Source organism: Oncorhynchus keta, chromosome 31 (assembly GCF_023373465.1).
Source record: "Oncorhynchus keta strain PuntledgeMale-10-30-2019 chromosome 31, Oket_V2, whole genome shotgun sequence".
NCBI classification, from domain to species: domain Eukaryota; kingdom Metazoa; phylum Chordata; class Actinopteri; order Salmoniformes; family Salmonidae; genus Oncorhynchus; species Oncorhynchus keta.
The window spans coordinates 21,006,139-21,026,275 of NC_068451.1; the positions used below are offsets into that span (position 1 = coordinate 21,006,139).

Sequence of the window (20,137 nt, forward strand, 5' to 3'; positions counted from 1 at the left end):
CAGTCTCCATGGCTGTGTTGTGTGTGTATACACCTGTAGTCTCAGTCTCCATGGCTGTGTTGTGTCTATACCTGTAGTCTTGGTCTCCATGGCTGTGTTGTGTCTATACCTGTAGTCTCGGTCTCCATGGCTGTGTTGTGTCTATACCTGTAGTCTCGGTCTCCATGGCTGTGTTGTGTCAATACCTGTAGTCTCGGTCTCCATGGCTGTGTTGTGTCAATACCTGTAGTCTCGGTCTCCATGGCTGTGTTGTGTCTATACCTGTAGTCTCAGTCTCCATGGCTGTGTTGTGTCAATACCTGTAGTCTCGGTCTCCATGGCTGTGTTGTGTCTATACCTGTAGTCTCGGTCTCCATGGCTGTGTTGTGTGTACCTGTAGTCTCTGTCTCCATGGCTGTGGTGTGTCTATACCTGTAGTCTCTGTCTCCATGGCTGTGTTGTGTCTATACCTGTAGTCTCGGTCTCCATGGCTGTGTTGTGTCTATACCTGTAGTCTCGGTCTCCATGGCTGTGTTGTGTGTACCTGTAGTCTCGGTCTCCATGGCTGTGTTGTGTGTACCTGTAGTCTCGGTCTCCATGGCTGTGTTGTCTATACCTGTAGTCTCTGTCTCCATGGCTGTGTTGTGTGTACCTGTAGTCTCTGTCTCCATGGCTGTGTTGTGTATACCTGTAGTCTCGGTCTCCATGGCTGTGTTGTGTCTATACCTGTAGTCTCTGTCTCCATGGCTGTGTTGTGTGTACCTGTAGTCTCGGTCTCCATGGCTGTGTTGTGTGTACCTGTAGTCTCGGTCTCCATGGCTGTGTTGTGTGTACCTGTAGTCTCGGTCTCCATGGCTGTGTTGTCTATACCTGTAGTCTCTGTCTCCATGGCTGTGTTGTGTGTACCTGTAGTCTCTGTCTCCATGGCTGTGTTGTGTATACCTGTAGTCTCGGTCTCCATGGCTGTGTTGTCTATACCTGTAGTCTCTGTCTCCATGGCTGTGTTGTGTCTATACCTGTAGTCTCGGTCTCCATGGCTGTGTTGTGTCTATACCTGTAGTCTTGGTCTCCATGGCTGTGTTGTGTCTATACCTGTAGTCTCTGTCTCCATGGCTGTGTTGTGTGTACCTGTAGTCTCGGTCTCCATGGCTGTGTTGTGTCTATACCTGTAGTCTCTGTCTCCATGGCTGTTTTGTGTGTACCTGTAGTCTCTGTCTCCATGGCTGTGTTGTGTGTACCTGTAGTCTCGGTCTCCATGGCTGTGTTGTGTGTACCTGTAGTCTCGGTCTCCATGGCTGTGTTGTCTATACCTGTAGTCTCTGTCTCCATGGCTGTGTTGTGTGTACCTGTAGTCTCTGTCTCCATGGCTGTGTTGTGTATACCTGTAGTCTCGGTCTCCATGGCTGTGTTGTGTGTACCTGTAGTCTCGGTCTCCATGGCTGTGTTGTCTATACCTGTAGTCTCTGTCTCCATGGCTGTGTTGTGTGTACCTGTAGTCTCGGTCTCCATGGCTGTGTTGTGTGTACCTGTAGTCTCGGTCTCCATGGCTGTGTTGTGTATACCTGTAGTCTCTGTCTCCATGGCTGTGTTGTGTGTACCTGTAGTCTCGGTCTCCATGGCTGTGTTGTGTATACCTGTAGTCTCTGTCTCCATGGCTGTGTTGTGTGTACCTGTAGTCTCGGTCTCCATGGCTGTGTTGTGTATACCTGTAGTCTCTGTCTCCATGGCTGTGTTGTGTGTACCTGTAGTCTCGGTCTCCATGGCTGTGTTGTGTATACCTGTAGTCTCTGTCTCCATGGCTGTGTTGTGTATACCTGTAGTCTCTGTCTCCATGGCTGTGTTGTGTGTACCTGTAGTCTCTGTCTCCATGGCTGTGTTGTGTGTACCTGTAGTCTCGGTCTCCATGGCTGTGTTGTGTATACCTGTAGTCTCTGTCTCCATGGCTGTGTTGTGTGTACCTGTAGTCTCGGTCTCCATGGCTGTGTTGTGTATACCTGTAGTCTCTGTCTCCATGGCTGTGTTGTGTGTACCTGTAGTCTCGGTCTCCATGGCTGTGTTGTGTATACCTGTAGTCTCTGTCTCCATGGCTGTGTTGTGTGTACCTGTAGTCTCGGTCTCCATGGCTGTGTTGTGTATACCTGTAGTCTCTGTCTCCATGGCTGTGTGTGTGTGTACCTGTAGTCTCGGTCTCCATGGCTGTGTTGTGTATACCTGTAGTCTCTGTCTCCATGGCTGTGTTGTGTATACCTGTAGTCTCTGTCTCCATGGCTGTGTTGTGTGTACCTGTAGTCTCTGTCTCCATGGCTGTGTTGTGTGTACCTGTAGTCTCGGTCTCCATGGCTGTGTTGTGTATACCTGTAGTCTCTGTCTCCATGGCTGTGTTGTGTGTACCTGTAGTCTCGGTCTCCATGGCTGTGTTGTGTATACCTGTAGTCTCTGTCTCCATGGCTGTGTTGTGTGTACCTGTAGTCTCGGTCTCCATGGCTGTGTTGTGTATACCTGTAGTCTCTGTCTCCATGGCTGTGTTGTGTGTACCTGTAGTCTCGGTCTCCATGGCTGTGTTGTGTATACCTGTAGTCTCTGTCTCCATGGCTGTGTTGTGTATACCTGTAGTCTCTGTCTCCATGGCTGTGTTGTGTATACCTGTAGTCTCTGTCTCCATGGCTGTGTTGTGTATACCTGTAGTCTCTGTCTCCATGGCTGTGTTGTGTATACCTGTAGTCTCTGTCTCCATGGCTGTGTTGTGTGTACCTGTAGTCTCTGTCTCCATGGCTGTGTTGTGTATACCTGTAGTCTCTGTCTCCATGGCTGTGTTGTGTGTACCTGTAGTCTCTGTCTCCATGGCTGTGTTGTGTGTACCTGTAGTCTCTGTCTCCATGGCTGTGTTGTGTGTACCTGTAGTCTCTGTCTCCATGGCTGTGTTGTGTGTACCTGTAGTCTCTGTCTCCATGGCTGTGTTGTGTATACCTGTAGTCTCTGTCTCCATGGCTGTGTTGTGTATACCTGTAGTGCGGTGGTGGAAGCTGCTGGATGACATCATGTACTTTCACCATGCGCTCGTCGTCCGTCATCTCTCCCATACAGTCCTACGGAGGAAGACCAGGGAAAAAACAGATGGTTTAGCCTCTGACAATGGACAGTACTTTCAGTTGGAGGGAGTTGTGTTGGGTTATGGCCATGTACTCACAGCAAACTTGTCATAGAGCTGGTAGGTGAGCAGGGGGTTGGGCAGCTCTCTGAAGTAAAGCTTACACAGGGACCCCACACAGTGGATGTCCTGCATGTACATATCCTTGGTCAGGTCTGGAACATTTTCACTGTCAAACTCATGTCTGGTGGAGAGAGTGTCAAATAGGGTTGAATGCCCAAAAAAATATTGCATATATGCATTTTATTAATGCAGTCAATGATCTATGTAGTTATTCTAAGACTTTACAGGTTCAGGGCCTGGCATGCAGGGTTAGCATGAGGAGTGGTACCGGAGTTTCTGAATGTTGGAGGAGACTCCAGAGTGCCTGTAGATGCCGTCCACCACACCATGCTTCTCTATAAACTCTGAGCAGCTCTTTAGAACCTGTGGAACTGGAGAAGCACACAAAGATCCATGTCACATGTTACAGTAGTACACCAAACCAGACCAGGCTCTCAAGGACACACAGAGATGACTCCCTGAGACTCTAGAATTAGAACTGTAGAACTCTAACTAGGGCAATGGGCCCATTTCATCAACTCCGAAGCACTAATGTGATCCTAAAATGGCATGATTGACTTAAATATTGTTCCGAGTTCACTTGACACACCAAAACCGCTCACTCTCTGCAGCCAGCAACTCAACTCTCATGTTACTATAAAAATCACAAGCCCAAAGATTCTGACAACTTCTATACATCCCCAAAAGGTTACGTGAGGATAAGTGAGTTTTATGTACCGTCCAGTCCTGAGTTGAGGAGGTGCTCTCCCAGGTCGCAGCCGAACACCCTCTCCTTAAGAATGCCTCTCTGTTTGAGCTTCTGCTTGGTGGGCCTGGACTTCATAAAGGTGCGCAGGAATCCTATCAGCTTGCCGTGCTTCTTAGAAACTGTCAGAGGGGGGCGACAGAGAGCTGCTGAGTAATGACACTACAGTGGGAAAGAGAGACTATTGTGGTGGACGAGGGGTCCATCTTTGTGAGGGGCGTGTCTTTGTGTGTACAGAGAAGTGCCTGCAAACGTGTGTATCCACATGTGAATGTTTAACATAAATGTCATCATCGTCATCGAATATAAAACGTGTGAAAAGACATCAGAAAATGGGAGAGTTTAGTGGGAGCTGGAGCATGGACACTAGTAGGAGGCTGGGTCGTGTTCTGGACCAATGAGCCACGACCATCAACATCATTAGAACAATAAGCAGCAGCAGATTACTTGGACGCATGATGAAGATTAGGATTAAGGAAATAATGATTGTCATTGGTCATAATAAACCTGTATCGTCTTCCTCTAAAACAACAACTTGCTTCTCATTTATACAACAAGCTACATTGTGTTCCTATGATTTATGGGTGACTCTAAAATACATGTACACTAATTCTAGTCTAAAAACATCCTCACCACTCCTGCCATGCTGCATGTGAACAGCCCTAGGCTTGGCTAGTTGTATAAATGGCTATTGAACGTTTCCTGGTTGGCTTAAGGGGAAATGTGTTATACAGGCCCTGCATTAAGGGGAGAGATGGGGCATTAGGAAAGATAAGGACGGTGGAAGGACTCTGATTAGATGACAAATAGATTAATGAGAGAGAGAAATTCAATTTCAGTTGTTGTTACCAGCAAGTCTTAGGTACCAAGGCTGAGGAACTGAGAGAGAGAGAGAGAGAGAGAGAAAGAGAGAAAGGAAATAGATACAACAGGAAGGCGGTTGGAACACCAGCTAAATACACTGTTGTTCTGTACTTCACACTCCCAAAACAGAGATATACTGTGGTCGGAGATACAAATATGAAGATAGCAAAGATGTTGTGGTGACCACATTAGGCAAGCAAAATTACCTATGGGCTGAGTAATTGTGAAACTATGTGATCCGCTGTGTGTTTCTGGTTATAACACGAGGTCATGGATCCTTTAATAAAAAAATTGTCTCGAGAGAGATATCATTTTATAATGTTTACCTAGAAGACTTACAAGGCGAAGATACAAGAGAGGGAGGAAAAGTGGCCGTTATATACAGTTCAATTAAATATAAGCAATATATGCTGCATGCCAGAAAGAAAACATAGTAACCATGACAACTAGTACTGCATGTTGTCAAACTCATTTCAAGCCAGCCCCTGCAAAACCGTCGACACGCTCTGTGGAGACTGAATACTCATACAGTAGTGAATGATTGATTGCCTCTGTTTACCGGATGTAGGAGAGGGAGGTTCTGGTGCGCTGGAGTTGGCTGGATCTCCATCTGGAAACACAAATGTCACTCAATACATTTGACATTGATCTGACACAGTGCAGGTGTACAGTGCATTCGGAAAGTATTCTTACCCCCTGACTTTTCCCACATTGTTACGTTACAGCCTTATTATAAAATGTATTAAGTTGTTTCCCCCCCTCAAATTACACACAGTACCCCATAATGACAAAGCAAAAAACAGTTCATAAATGTTTGCAAATTTACTTTAAAAAACTGAAATTTTACATTTACATAAGTATTCAGACCGTTTACTCAGTACTTTGTTAAAGCATCTTTGGCAGCGATTACAGCCTCGAGAATTCTTGGGTATGACGCTACAAGCTTGGCACACCTGTATTTGGGGAGTTTCTCCCATTCTTCTCTGCAGATCCTCTCAAGCTCTGGCAGATTGGATGGGGAGCATCGCTGCACAGCTATTTTCAGGTCTCTCCAGAGATGTTCGATCAGGTTCAAGTTCAGGCTCTGGCTGGGCCACTCAGAGACTTGTCCCGAAGCCCCTCCTGCATTATCTTGGCTGTGTGCTTAGGGTCATTATCCTGATGGAATGTGAACCTTCACCTCAGTCTGAGATCCCAAATGCTCTGGAGCAGGTTTTCATCAAGGATCTCTCTGTACTTTGCTCCGTTCATCTTTCCCCTCGATCCTGACTAGTCTCCCAGTCCGCACCGCTGAACAACATCCCCACAGCAAGATGCTGTCACCACCATTCTTCACCGTAGGGGTGGTGCCAGGTTTTCTCCAGACATGATGCTTGGCATTTAGGCCAAAATGCTCAGTCTTGGTTTTATCAGACCAGAGAATCTTGTTTCTCATGTTCTGAGAGTCTTTAGGCAAACTTCAAGCGGGCTGTCATGTGCATTTTACTGAAGAGTGGCTTCCATCTGGCCACTTTACAATAAAGGCCTGATTGGTGGAGTGCTGCAGAAATGGTTGTCTTTCTGGAATGTTCTCCCATCTCCACAGAGGAACACTAGAGCCCAGTCAAGGTGACCATCAGGTTCTTGGTCACCTCCCTGACCAAGGCCCTTCTCCCCCTAATTGCTCAGTTTGGCTGGGCGGGCCAGCTCTAGGAAGAGTCTTGGTGGTGACAAACTTCTTCCATGGTACCCTTCCCCAGATCTGTGCCTTCAAAACAATCCTGTCTCAGAGCTCTACGGACCATTCCTTCGACCTCATGGTTTGGTTTTTGCTGACATGCACTGTCAACTGTGGGACCTTTATATAGACAGGTGTGTGTCTTTCCAAATCATGTCCAATCAATAGAATTTACCACAGGTGGACTCCAATCAAGTTGTAGAAACATGATGATCAATGGAAACAGGATGCACCTGCACTCAATTTCAAGTCTCATAGCAAAGGGTCTGAATACTTATGTAAATAAGGTATTCCTGTTTTTTTATTTTTTTATACTTGTTTTCGCTTTGTCATTATGGGGTTTCGTCTGTAGAGTTATGAGGAAAAACATGTATTTAAACCATTTCTGATTAAGTCTAACGCAACAAAATGTTTGAGTACTTTTCGAAGGCACTGTATGTGATAATGTACAGTAAGTGGGATTCAGTATGGTGGTGTCATAACATGTGTGTGTGTGTGTGTGTGTGTGTGTGTGTAAGCTACCTATTTTAGCGGTGGACTGAGGCTTCTCGTTGATGAGCTCCACACACTCACTGGGGAAGAAGCCCACCTAAAGTGGGGAAAGACCATCAAAGTAACTGAGGATAACAAGCACGGACACACAAAAACTTGGGCACACACACACAATAGCTTACACATGACATAGGTTAAAAAACAAGAGGAAATGAGTTAAAAGTAGAAGCTTAGTGAAAATAGAGAACAGTGAAAGAAAGAAATATAAAGAAATAGAGGAAACAAAATGAGAAGGGAAAAGAAAGTACAAAAACATGGAGACGTGAGATAATGAACGTAGCCATCATCTGGAGAACTGTTGTTCTGCAGCGGGACTCTTCAGGGTAGGTGGGGAAGACAGGCGTGTGTGTGAGGGAGACAGGCGTGTGTGTGAGGGAGACAGGCGTGTGTGTGAGGGAGACAGGCGTGTGTGTGAGGGAGACAGGCGTGTGTGTGAGGGAGACAGGCGTGTGTGTGAGGGAGACAGGCGTGTGTGTGAGGGAGACAGGCGTGTGTGTGAGGGAGACAGGCGTGTGTGTGAGGGAGACAGGCGTGTGTGTGAGGGAGACAGCCAGCGGCAGAAGTCTCCAGTGATTGTGTTGTGTACCTGGAAGCCATGTTTCCCCCTCCACCAGTTGGAGTCCTCTTTGGGTGGCATATCAATTACAGACAGGATATCTCCCACCTGGAGAGAGAGACACAGACAAAGACATTAAACAACCTCCGACTTCAGACAAAGTCTATAGGCAAACGAGCCAGATGACTTCATTTATCACCTCCACCATCTGAGCCAAAAGTACATCAACACACATAATACAGCCTTGGCAGTCAAAACACCAGCCCCAAAACTAAACATTATCCAGACACAACAAGCTGGATCAGGGCATAATATAGTCCTGCCTGAACCTATTTCAGAGAACAGATGAGAAACAGTTGCCATTCCTCACTTTGAGGAGGACAGGACAGAGAGGAGATGAGACAGAGAGCGACACAAAGAAAGAGCTAAAATGTGCCTCAGTGTTTGGGTAACCCCATTCCAGGGTGCTCTGGCCCAGAAACAGAAAGAGGAGCAGTAGGAGGAGGAGAGGACAGGAATAGACAGAACATGAAGATGTAGGAGGAAAAAAGAGAAGGAAAAGGAAGGTGACAGCCAAACAGAGATACCAAGGCCCAGACAGAGGTGACACAGACATCTGAAAACTATGACTGCCACTAATGTACATCTCATTTGGTTCTGTGTATCCCTGTAGCAGCTCCATACCTCAATGGAGATCTCGTCGCTGGCCTGCGCCGTGTAGCGCTTGATGACATGAGCAGCGGCGATGGCGGGAACGTTGAGCGAAGCTTCCTCTTTCAGGAGGAACCGATTCCCACGGTTGTCAATCTGGGAGGAACAGCAAACACAAACCTCTGTTGTTTAAGGAATAGACAGGCAAATAATTACACCACTTTCTCAATATCCCTTAATTATAGTAGTAGGGCTAATGCACAGGTGGTAAGACAAAGCCTGTCTCTCTAGCAGTCTTTCTCTCTCCTACACTTCTTTGGTCTTCCCCAACAATTGTCTTCTTTCTCTGGCCAACTTTCTATGTTTCCATGTTTTTACAGCTTATTCTCACCTTCACTCTTTCTTTCAACGTCTTCAGGGGGAGGGGCAGCCCCAGTCCCCCCCCCCAAAAAAGCAGTCCCACTATGTTTTGTTTTTTATCTTTATTGAAGAGATCGTACTACCGTGTGAAAGATGGGGGAGGGAGAATCAAAAGGCAGTGGGCCAGATTCGAACCCATGCTGACTCTGGCTTATATGTGAGCCGGGGTCAGCGGCTGTAACCACTGGACCACACAGTCCACGCTCTTATGTTTTCTAAAGATACTTATAGTCTCACCTCCATCCAGGTGAGCACAGGCCCACAGTTGAGCTTGTTGTCCACGATCATGGAGAGGCGGCTCAGGTACTCCGACAGCAGCGGGGTGAAGATCTGATAAACAACAAAAACAACTGACACAGGACTTTTAACACACAGCTGCTGTAGGAGCCGACAGCCAATTACATACATCTACTCCCAGATACCATAGATTAAGACAGGTGACCCAAATATCAACACCTGCTAGAATCAGAGAACAAATGTGCAGAGACAGACAGGTCACAGACAACCATGACTACATCACCTCGATGAAGGTAATTTCATGTCATTCTCAGAGGTCTTCATGCTGACCTACAGCGGTACCATCGACCTCCATACAGTACAGAAAAACATTCTACAGCGAATTCAGACAGAATGCTACATAACCACCTCAACAAATAAACTCTCCCACAGTCCAAACTCACCTCTACCCTGTCCCCGATCTCACTGAGGGGTGGCAGGGGCAGCAGCTGAGAGTAACGCCGGTCGTAGATACACTGGTGGAGGTGAGCGTCCAGAGTACGGAACTCCTCATAGGAGCGCCGAACCATCCACATCTTAGCCTACATCACATAGAGACAGAGAGAAGGAAAGAAGAGGGGACATAAATATTAATGTGAGGAGGATAGAAAGGAAGGATATAAGTCAGACAGGAGGAGAGGGAGGGGGAAATATATTCCCACACAAATACAAAATATATACAAAATATAGTCCCACTCTGTCCCACTCATACGTGTTGGTATGAATGTGTCTGGGTTAGATATAGCCCTGGCAAGGAGATGTGCGAGTGTGTGTGCACTCGTGTTGGGCGAGGGTATGTGGTCATGCCCACTCACCTGGCAGGACACCTGCACCAGGAAAACCAGGTTTTTGGCAGAGACCGAGTTCCAGCTAGCAACGCTCTGCTCATTCGCAAACTGCAACTGAGGAACAGAAACACACACACACTCAAGCATGGGTCAGAGGAACAGGAGGAGCAACTATACAAAACATATAGCCTACTGTACACCGAATAAGCAAACACACATACAAGGATACTGCAAAGCACCCTCCTATACCTACACACACCATCAGGATACATTATATCCAGGGAAATGGCAATCCTTGCCTGGTACCTTTTACACAACCTCCCTCCTAGTCGCCCAGATTCTGCATCTTCTAATAAAGTAGCCAACTAAATCAGAGGAGATCTTTCAAAATGGCCGACAAACAGCCAACAAACAGTATTAAAGTATAATGGACTTAACAATGCAGAGAAAGCTGTGAAAAGACAAGCCTGCTAAACTAGTGACAAATAGAAAGCCTCGGGTGGAGCCGTAGGACACCCATGGGGTTCTGGTGGCCCGGATTTACAAACAAGTGGGCTTCTACAAACAAGCACAAAATGAAGACAGTTTTTTTCCCGTGTCTATTCTCTTTTTTTGGGGAAGAGGAGGAAGAAGTGAGGGCAGTGTGGAGGCTCCAGGTGAATTAAAATAGAAAATACTTTCATCTGAAATGAGACCGGCGGTGTTGTGGACTTCGGAGCGTTTGTCTGAAGGACCTTCACATCAAATCCACTATGACTAATGCAGAGAGAGATACAGAGAGAGCAGCAGAAGGACAGAAAGAGAGATGCAGAGAGAGGGAGAGAGAGAGACTCAGTGGAGGGTGGTAGGAAGAGAGAGGGAGAGGTAAAGAGAAAGGAACCAGAGAGACTTAAGAAAGAGGAAGAAAAGGAGGCGCTTTGGCGTGTGTTTGTTTCTGACTCAGAGAGCAAGGACAGTGAGATGAGAATGGCCTCTTTCAGATCTCTTTTCTTCAGGGGCTTCAGACACTAATGAGCAGTGCTCCCTCAGCTCAACACACACACACACACACTCCAGCACAGAGAACGAGAGCACTAACAGCTGTGCTGGGCGGGAAGAGACGTGGAGGTAATAATGTCGCTCACGACATCAGGTGTATGGTGTCCATCATCATGAATATGTTTAAAATGGCATTAAGTTACCTAATCCTTGTAATAGGATTAGATAACGTCGGAGCAAGGAGAGAGTACTGCTGCTCTTCCACTACGATGCCCATGGACTGGAAATCAGAGTGAGTTTGTTTGCGCATGAGTGAGTGAGTTTGTGTAGGTCAGGTACAAAGAAAGAGAGCCAGCCTCAGCCCTGGAGATGTTGCTGCTCTCATCTCTCCACTGTGCCCACCCCCTTCCGCCCATAGCCCTGATGTATTCTGACAGGAACACACACAGTACAGACATGCGGTACACACACCCACCCACAGTAACCCACAGTGAGACCTGTACTGTGAGGTCCTTAGTAGTGTGTCAGTCCTGTTCACATGTGATCATTACGACAGCAACACTACAGGCATGAGGCTGGGGTTGTCGTCAAAACAGCAACATTACATCATGAGGCTGGGGTTGTCATCACTACAGTAACATTACAGCATGAGGCTGGGGTTGTCATCACTACAGCAACATTACAGCAAGAGGCTGGGGTTGTCATCACTACAGTAACATTACAGCAAGAGGCTGGGGTTGTCATCACTACAGTAACATTACAGCATGAGGCTGGGGTTGTCATCACTACAATAACATTACAGCATGAGGCTGGGGTTGTCATCACTACAGTAACATTACAGCATGAGGCTGGGGTTGTCATCACTACAATAACATTACAGCATGAGGCTGGGGTTGTCATCACTACAGTAACATTACAGCATGAGGCTGGGGTTGTCATCACTACAGTAACATTACATCATGAGGCTGGGGTTGTCATCACTACAATAACATTACAGCATGAGGCTGGGGTTGTCATCACTACAGTAACATTACATCATGAGGCTGGGGTTGTCATCACTACAGTAACATTACAGCATGAGGCTGGGGTTGTCATCACTACAATAACATTACAGCATGAGGCTGGGGTTGTCATCACTACAATAACATTACAGCATGAGGCTGGGGTTGTCATCACTACAGTAACATTACATCATGAGGCTGGGGTTGTCATCACTACAGTAAAATTACAGCATGAGGCTGGGGTTGTCGTCAAAACAGCAACATTACAGCATGAGGCTGGGGTTGTCATCACTACAGTAACATTACAGCATGAGGCTGGGGTTGTCATCACTACAATAACATTACAGCATGAGGCTGGGGTTGTCATCACTACAATAACATTACAGCATGAGGCTGGGGTTGTCATCACTACAATAACATTACAGCATGAGGCTGGGGTTGTCATCACTACAGTAACATTACATCATGAGGCTGGGGTTGTCATCACTACAATAACATTACAGCATGAGGCTGGGGTTGTCATCACTACAATAACATTACAGCATGAGGCTGGGGTTGTCATCACTACAGTAACATTACATCATGAGGCTGGGGTTGTCATCACTACAATAACATTACAGCATGAGGCTGGGGTTGTCATCACTACAGTAACATTACATCATGAGGCTGGGGTTGTCATCACTACAGTAAAATTACAGCATGAGGCTGGGGTTGTCATCACTACAATAACATTACAGCATGAGGCTGGGGTTGTCATCACTACAATAACATTACAGCATGAGGCTGGGGTTGTCGTCAAAACAGCAACATTACAGCATGAGGCTGGGGTTGTCATCACTACAGTAACATTACAGCATGAGGCTGGGGTTGTCATCACTACAGTAACATTACAGCATGAGGCTGGGGTTGTCATCACTACAATAACATTACAGCATGAGGCTGTCATCACTACAGTAACATTACAACATGAGGCTGGGGTTGTCGTCACGACAGTAACATTACAGCATGAGGCTGGGGTTGTCGTCACTACAGTAACATTACAGCATGAGTCTGGGGTTGTCGTCACTACAGTAACATTACAGCATGAGTCTGGGGTTGTCGTCACTACAATAACATTACAGCATGAGGCTGGGGTTGTCGTCACTACAATAACATTACAGCATGAGGCTGGGGTTGTCGTCACTACAGTAACATTACAACATGAGGCTGGGGTTGTCATCACTACAGTAACATTACAACATGAGGCTGGGGTTGTCGTCACGACAGTAACATTACAGCATGAGGCTGGGGTTGTCATCACTACAATAACATTACAGCATGAGGCTGGGGTTGTCATCACTACAGTAACATTACAACATGAGGCTGGGGTTGTCATCACTACAGTAACATTACAACATGAGGCTGGGGTTGTCATCACTACAGTAACATTACAACATGAGGCTGGGGTTGTCGTCACGACAGTAACATTACAGCATGAGGCTGGGGTTGTCATCACTACAATAACATTACAGCATGAGGCTGGGGTTGTCATCACTACAATAACATTACAGCATGAGGCTGGGGTTGTCATCACTACAATAACATTACAGCATGAGGCTGGGGTTGTCATCACTACAGTAACATTACAACATGAGACTGGGGTTGTCATCACTACAGTAACATTACAACATGAGGCTGGGGTTCTAATGCAGGCCACTGGAACATCCAAAAGGACCTAAAACGTTAGTAATAGACATAGCTAAAACACACTTCATTTACAGTCAGCCAGACATTTTTGTAGTTTACATTTCTAAAATGGGCATTTTAGCCCGCACGCACAGTCTCGTGTCAAAACCTACCTCGATGGAGCCAAACTCCACATTGTCATAGTGGAAGTGGGCACAGTCAACGAGCTTAGGGAAGTGACCTTTCACAACAGACAGCCTGAGATAGAAACACACACAGCAGTCAGATTAGATTAAATAACAGCATTATACAGTCACAGAGTGAGAGTCACAATACAGAGATTGTATTTGTCTTGAACAGCAGCAGACAACTGATCTAACGTTAATGCAGCAGTAGAAGCCCTGTATACAGTCTGTCTATGTTTGGGTGAATTAGTAGACCTAAACTTAGGTTAGAAGAAGCTCCAGGACAAACAAAACTGTAGCTATGGGACAAACTGTAGCCAGGACAAACAAAACTGTAGCTATGGGATAAACTGTAGCCAGGACAAACAAAACTGTAGCTATGGGATAAACTGTAGCCAGGACAAACAAAAAACTGTAGCTATGGGACAAACTGTAGCCAGGACAAACAAAAAACTGTAGCTATGGGACAAACTGTAGCCAGGACAAACAAAAAACTGTAGCTATGGGATAAACTGTAGCTAGGACAAACAAAACTGTTGCTATGGGATAAACTGTAGCCAGGACAAACAAAACTGTAGCTATGGGATAAACTGTAGCTAGGACAAACAAAACTGTAGCTATGGGACAAACTGTAGCCAGGACAAACAAAACTGTAGCTATGGGACAAACTGTAGCCAGGACAAACAAAACTGTAGCTATGGGATAAACTGTAGCCAGGACAAACAAAAAAAACTGTAGCCATGGGACAAACTGTAGCCAGGACAAACAAAAAAAACTGTAGCTATGGGACAAACTGTAGCCAGGACAAACAAAACTGTAGCTATGGGACAAACTGTAGCCAGGACAAACAAAAAACTGTAGCTATGAGACAAACTGTAGCCAGGACAAACAAAACTGTAGCTATGGGACAAACTGTAGCCAGGACAAACAAAAAACTGTAGCTATGGGACAAACTGTAGCTAGGACAAACAAAAAACTGTAGATATGAGACAAACTGTAGCCAGGACAAACAAAACTGTAGCTATGGGACAAACTGTAGCCAGGACAAACAAAAAACTGTAGCTATGGGACAAACTGTAGCCAGGACAAACAAAAAACTGTAGCTATGGGACAAACTGTAGCCAGGACAAACAAAAAACTGTAGCTATGGGACAAACTGTAGCCAGGACAAACAAAAAACTGTAGCTATGGGACAAACTGTAGCCAGGACAAACAAAAAACTGTAGCTATGGGATAAACTGTAGCTAGGACAAACAAAACTGTAGCTATGGGATAAACTGTAGCCAGGACAAACAAAACTGTAGCTATGGGATAAACTGTAGCCAGGACAAACAAAACTGTAGCTATGGGACAAACTGTAGCCAGGACAAACAAAACTGTAGCTATGGGATAAACTGTAGCCAGGACAAACAAAACTGTAGCTATGGGACAAACTGTAGCCAGGACAAACAAAAAAAACTGTAGCTATGGGACAAACTGTAGCCAGGACAAAAAAAAAAACTGTAGCTATGGGACAAACTGTAGCTAGGACAAACAAAACTGTAGCTATGGGACAAACTGTAGCCAGGACAAACAAAAAACTGTAGCTATGAGACAAACTGTAGCCAGGACAAACAAAACTGTAGCTATGGGACAAACTGTAGCCAGGACAAACAAAAAACTGTAGCTATGGGACAAACTGTAGCTAGGACAAACAAAAAACTGTAGATATGAGACAAACTGTAGCCAGGACAAACAAAACTGTAGCTATGGGACAAACTGTAGCCAGGACAAACAAAAAACTGTAGCTATGGGACAAACTGTAGCCAGGACAAACAAAAAACTGTAGCTATGGGACAAACTGTAGCCAGGACAAACAAAAAACTGTAGCTATGGGACAAACTGTAGCCAGGACAAACAAAAAACTGTAGCTATGGGATAAACTGTAGCTAGGACAAACAAAACTGTAGCTATGGGATAAACTGTAGCCAGGACAAACAAAACTGTAGCTATGGGATAAACTGTAGCCAGGACAAACAAAACTGTAGCTATGGGACAAACTGTAGCCAGGACAAACAAAACTGTAGCTATGGGATAAACTGTAGCCAGGACAAACAAAACTGTAGCTATGGGACAAACTGTAGCCAGGACAAACAAAAAAAACTGTAGCTATGGGACAAACTGTAGCCAGGACAAACAAAAAACTGTAGCTATGGGACAAACTGTAGCTAGGACAAACAAAAAACTGTAGCTATGAGACAAACTGTAGCTAGGACAAACAAAAAACTGTAGCTATGAGACAAACTGTAGCCAGGACAAACAAAACTGTAGCTATGGGACAAACTGTAGCCAGGACAAACAAAACTGTAGCTATGGGATAAACTGTAGCCAGGACAAACAAAACTGTAGCTATGGGAGCTTGACAGTGACATTGGTTCTCGTATGAACAGAAACCACACTGGGCAGACTGCTTTGCATGTCCCTACTCCTAAATGCACACACTGACTGCGGCAGTTCCATGGCATGGTGATTTTTGCAGCTCAACGTTTATTGTCATGAATCTTGCCCTGCAGGCAGATATGAGCGATTTCTGCTAGATGGGCCAGCTGCAAAGTCAAAATTGGCTATATTGTAAAAATGTATGAAAACAAAAACGTGTTTTTGGTCTTAAATTTAAGGTTAGGGTTAGACATTAGGTTTAGCGGTGTGGTTAAGGTTAGGTTTTATGCTAACCTGCAGTTATTTAGTGGCAATACGGTGACCAGGGCCAAACTTGATCAGTGACATCCCTCATCTCCTCTAAGCTTCACATTACATCAACCTCCCACTGTCAACTACCACATAACCTCACAGCAGCCAGGGGGAAATGAAACTGGGGACCTTCCTGTTTCACAGCACTGCGTGGGCCGTAAGGGGAGTTCTGAGGTTCTCTGTATGCTTTTAAACTTCTCTCTGTCCCGTGTCTCTACAGAAGTGGTTTAAGACCTGACAGGGATGTCCATACAAGGGCATTCATCACAGAGCACAGCTACAAAGTATAGCGGACCTGAAATACTACAGTCTATATAATATACACCCTTCCTCTCAGTCTATGCTTGGCATCCCTTGTCTGGCACCAAAGTTCCATCGGTGCCTCAGGTTTTACATTTCACACCACTTCTGCGTCCTGTAACTACACTGCAGTCACATTTCACACCACTTCTACGTCCTGTAACTACACTGCAGTCACATTTCACACCACTTCTGCATCCTGGAAACTACACTGCAGTCACATTTCACACCACTTCTGCGTCCTGTAACTACACTGCAGTCACATTTCACACCACTACTGCGTCCTGTAACTACACTGCAGTCACATTTCACACCACTACTGAGTCCTGTAACTACACTGCAGTCACATTTCACACCACTACTGCGTCCTGTAACTACACTGCAGTCACATTTCACACCACTACTGCATCCTGTAACTACACTGCAGTCACATTTCACATCACTTCTGCAACTACACTGCAGTCACATTTCACACCACTTCTACGTCCTGTAACTACACTGCAGTCACATTTCACACCACTTCTGCATCCTGGAAACTACACTGCAGTCACATTTCACACCACTTCTGCGTCCTGTAACTACACTGCAGTCACATTTCACACCACTACTGCGTCCTGTAACTACACTGCAGTCACATTTCACACCACTACTGAGTCCTGTAACTACACTGCAGTCACATTTCACACCACTACTGCGTCCTGTAACTACACTGCAGTCACATTTCACACCACTACTGCGTCCTGTAACTACACTGCAGTCACATTTCACACCACTACTGCATCCTGTAACTACACTGCAGTCACATTTCACATCACTTCTGCAACTACACTGCAGTCACATTTCACACCACTACTGCGTCCTGTAACTACACTGCAGTCACATTTCCCTTGTGCAGGTCAGCAGTGTACTTGTTCCACCCGCTTTAAAATTATCTTTAACTGTTCCAATTGACCCTCAGTGAAATGATTAAGACCTGGAGGGCAGTGTGCCAGTCTTAGTGGCAGTATCACCTCTTGCTCATCTTCCCCTTCAAGTTGGCAGTGGTGCCCACGGAGCGGGTAGTAGGCTCCCCGGAAGTGTCCAGATTATCGGTGCTCCAAGCCTTTGGGAGGTAGATTTGGAAAGAGGAAAAAGACACATAGTTAGTAAAACACGACAGTCAACAGGCCACGTTACATGGTGTCTGTCTCTCTCCAGGGGTGGTGGTCAAGACTGTACCTCAAAGGGAGATAGGGAGGACACGAATCTCAAGAAGACATCAGATATATCTAGATTGACTGTAGTAACTAAGTATGGTTTATAGGCTACACCATCTACAAAATCTGTATACAGCATGGCTCTTCCTTCTTGACGGTGATTTGACTCTGTCAAAGCAACTTCCTCAGCCCCACGATGCCACTCCTGACTACAGTACATAACATGCAGAAGATACTTACAAACACAGCACAACTAACACCACTGCAGAGGACAGAGTAAACTGTAGTAGTGGTATCTGTGTCTGATTCTACTTCTAATTGTGTAGCATATATAAGCTGTTAGTTAGTAAATCCCTGTCCCCCTGAGCGTATCCAGTCCTTCCTGTCAGGATCTGCATTGACTCAACAGCAGGTGGAAACACAGCTCTAACCATCACACGGTTCACACCTTCACAGGCCCTACGGCAAGCCAGACACACACCCCTCCTCTCCCTCTGGCTTTAGGTTTACCTTCACTCATCTCTAAATCAGCATACAGCCATGTAATCATCATCACAAATGAAAGAAAGACAAATATGTCCATCTTTTCATTCTTACCTCTCTCCCGCAATGTCAATATTCACCTCCTTTCCATATTATCCAGCTGATGAATGCAAACCAACACACCCACACAAACAGGTAGCAGCACAGATGAGCTGTCAACCACCAGAGGGAATGAACATCAATCACTCACTGTGTGCGCACACACACACACACACACACACACACACACACACACACACACACACACACACACACACACACACACACACACACACACACACACACACACACACACACACACACACACACACACACACACACACACACCTTTGGTAGAGGCTAACTGAGGTCATTTGTCTGATGTCAGGAAAATATGTCCCAAATAGACTAAGGGTTGTAATATACACAGGGTTGTCACCTCCAAGAGATGAATTGGTGACAACCATCTCCATTCACAAGAAAGACAGTGAGAAATGGTTTTGCCCAGATGGGGGGAGGAAGCGATGGAAGTTTGGCTAAAAGTATGTGGATGAGTGATTCCCGATTCTCCTTCAAATAAAAAATGGGATCAAATATCAAAACCCCACCTGAACAAGTGTAGGATAATCTACCGCTTTCTCAGAGAGTTGGCCTGTATTACAATGTCTCACTCTCACATGCCAACAGCAGTGACAATAACAGGCTGGATACAGTTTGGAAAAGTGCAAGCCAGGTTGAAGATCAGATTCTCCACTACTCGGCCTTTCATGGGCTCCTGAAACACCTTTAAAGGATACAGCAATGAAAAGACCTGGGCTTTTAAAACATTCCCAGTTGTGATTCACTTGTGATTGGGGACAGCGCGTCTGTTCACAGGTTATTCCTCAGCAGAGGATGCAGAGGTTGATAGAGTACTGCATATCCAGGGAAAAACATTACTCCTCAGAGCATTGGCCTAGGATCAGTAATATTACTCCTGGGACGGACCTTACCCACACAAACTGGTCCTGGTCAATCGCTTAGGGACAACTGACACCCTCACCATTCCTGGGTCAGTGAGTGGGAGAGTGGACGAGCGAGCAGCTGGCATAGGCTTGCTGTGGTAAATTGACTGTTAACAGTAAGCCTGGACAAACCTGCCTCCACCTGGTGTGTGTGTGTGTGTGTGTGTGTGTACACGCTCAGCGGGGCCCTTAGAGGCTGAAAGCACTGGGGCTAAACTGGGCACAGCTAGGCTTCATCAGAATACATCAGAGCTGCATCACTCCAGCATTGAGTGTATCACACACCAAGATGTGTCTTTTCAGCCCTCAGTACAGCCCGGCCCCTTAGAGGGACTGAGTCGAGGCTGACAACGTGGCAACAGCAGAGAAACTCAACGAGCTGAGAGTCCATCATTACAAAGCAGGGGATGAGGTATTTATAGACAAGAACCCTGGCCTGTATCCAGTCTGCACTGACTGTCTGCAACATGCATTCATTCCATCTCCAACATTGTAAAACCTTAGTACACCACCCGACTGGTACATTAATGGATGCCAAAGGTCATTAGCGGACCACGTAGAGAACCACGTCATGTCGTTGCTCTTCAAGCAACTCCCTCTTCACTCTACACCAGGCTAGAGTTTCACGGGCAGCCAGTATGGAACAACAGGCACCTGAAACTGGATCTGACATGGAAGCCACCGCTCCCAAACAACAGTTAGCTAGACGGTCAGAGACACAGGCAGGCGGTCAGAGCAGGGCAGTATCCACACACAACTGTCAGGGACAATACCAGCCGTTAATCCTAAGAGACTAG

At 45.9% G+C, this 20,137-nt stretch overlaps 2 protein-coding genes across 7 annotated transcripts in view; both read right to left on the reverse strand.

Annotated features, from left to right (window-relative positions):
- The window catches only part of LOC118374539 (rho GTPase-activating protein 33-like), a 49,319-nt gene that overhangs the window by 15,649 nt on the left and 13,533 nt on the right, over positions 1 to 20,137 (reverse strand). For 2 of the 5 annotated variants that reach the window (XM_052489898.1, XM_052489897.1), the window contains 13 exons: positions 17,629 to 17,720; positions 13,577 to 13,661; positions 9,787 to 9,873; positions 9,376 to 9,513; positions 8,933 to 9,025; positions 8,309 to 8,431; positions 7,655 to 7,732; positions 7,039 to 7,105; positions 5,359 to 5,409; positions 3,908 to 4,057; positions 3,459 to 3,561; positions 3,167 to 3,311; positions 2,983 to 3,065 (listed from right to left, as the gene is read on the reverse strand). In XM_052489898.1, the coding sequence (XP_052345858.1) occupies positions 2,983 to 3,065; positions 3,167 to 3,311; positions 3,459 to 3,561; positions 3,908 to 4,057; positions 5,359 to 5,409; positions 7,039 to 7,105; positions 7,655 to 7,732; positions 8,309 to 8,431; positions 8,933 to 9,025; positions 9,376 to 9,513; positions 9,787 to 9,873; positions 13,577 to 13,661; positions 17,629 to 17,639 (1,214 nt within the window). In that variant the 5' untranslated portion in view covers positions 17,640 to 17,720. Of the gene's footprint in view, positions 1 to 2,982; positions 3,066 to 3,166; positions 3,312 to 3,458; positions 3,562 to 3,907; positions 4,058 to 5,358; positions 5,410 to 7,038; positions 7,106 to 7,654; positions 7,733 to 8,308; positions 8,432 to 8,932; positions 9,026 to 9,375; positions 9,514 to 9,786; positions 9,874 to 13,576; positions 13,662 to 17,628; positions 17,721 to 17,836; positions 17,964 to 18,411; positions 18,490 to 20,137 lie in introns of those variants that run through there. The other 3 variants (XM_052489899.1, XM_052489895.1, XM_052489896.1) reach the window with 3 other exon arrangements.
- On the reverse strand, positions 161 to 2,832 carry LOC127914317 (uncharacterized). 2 transcript variants are annotated; one of them, XM_052489904.1, is made up of 4 exons: positions 2,263 to 2,832; positions 1,830 to 2,117; positions 996 to 1,757; positions 161 to 523 (listed from the first exon to the last, which is right to left on the reverse strand). In XM_052489904.1, exons 1-3 carry the CDS (start codon positions 2,819 to 2,821, stop codon positions 1,066 to 1,068), a joined length of 1,539 nt encoding a protein of 512 aa, XP_052345864.1. In that variant the 5' UTR covers positions 2,822 to 2,832; the 3' UTR covers positions 161 to 523; positions 996 to 1,065. The 2 variants fall into 2 exon arrangements, with proteins under 2 accessions (XP_052345864.1, XP_052345863.1); XM_052489903.1 differs by having other exon boundaries at positions 161 to 705; positions 958 to 1,757.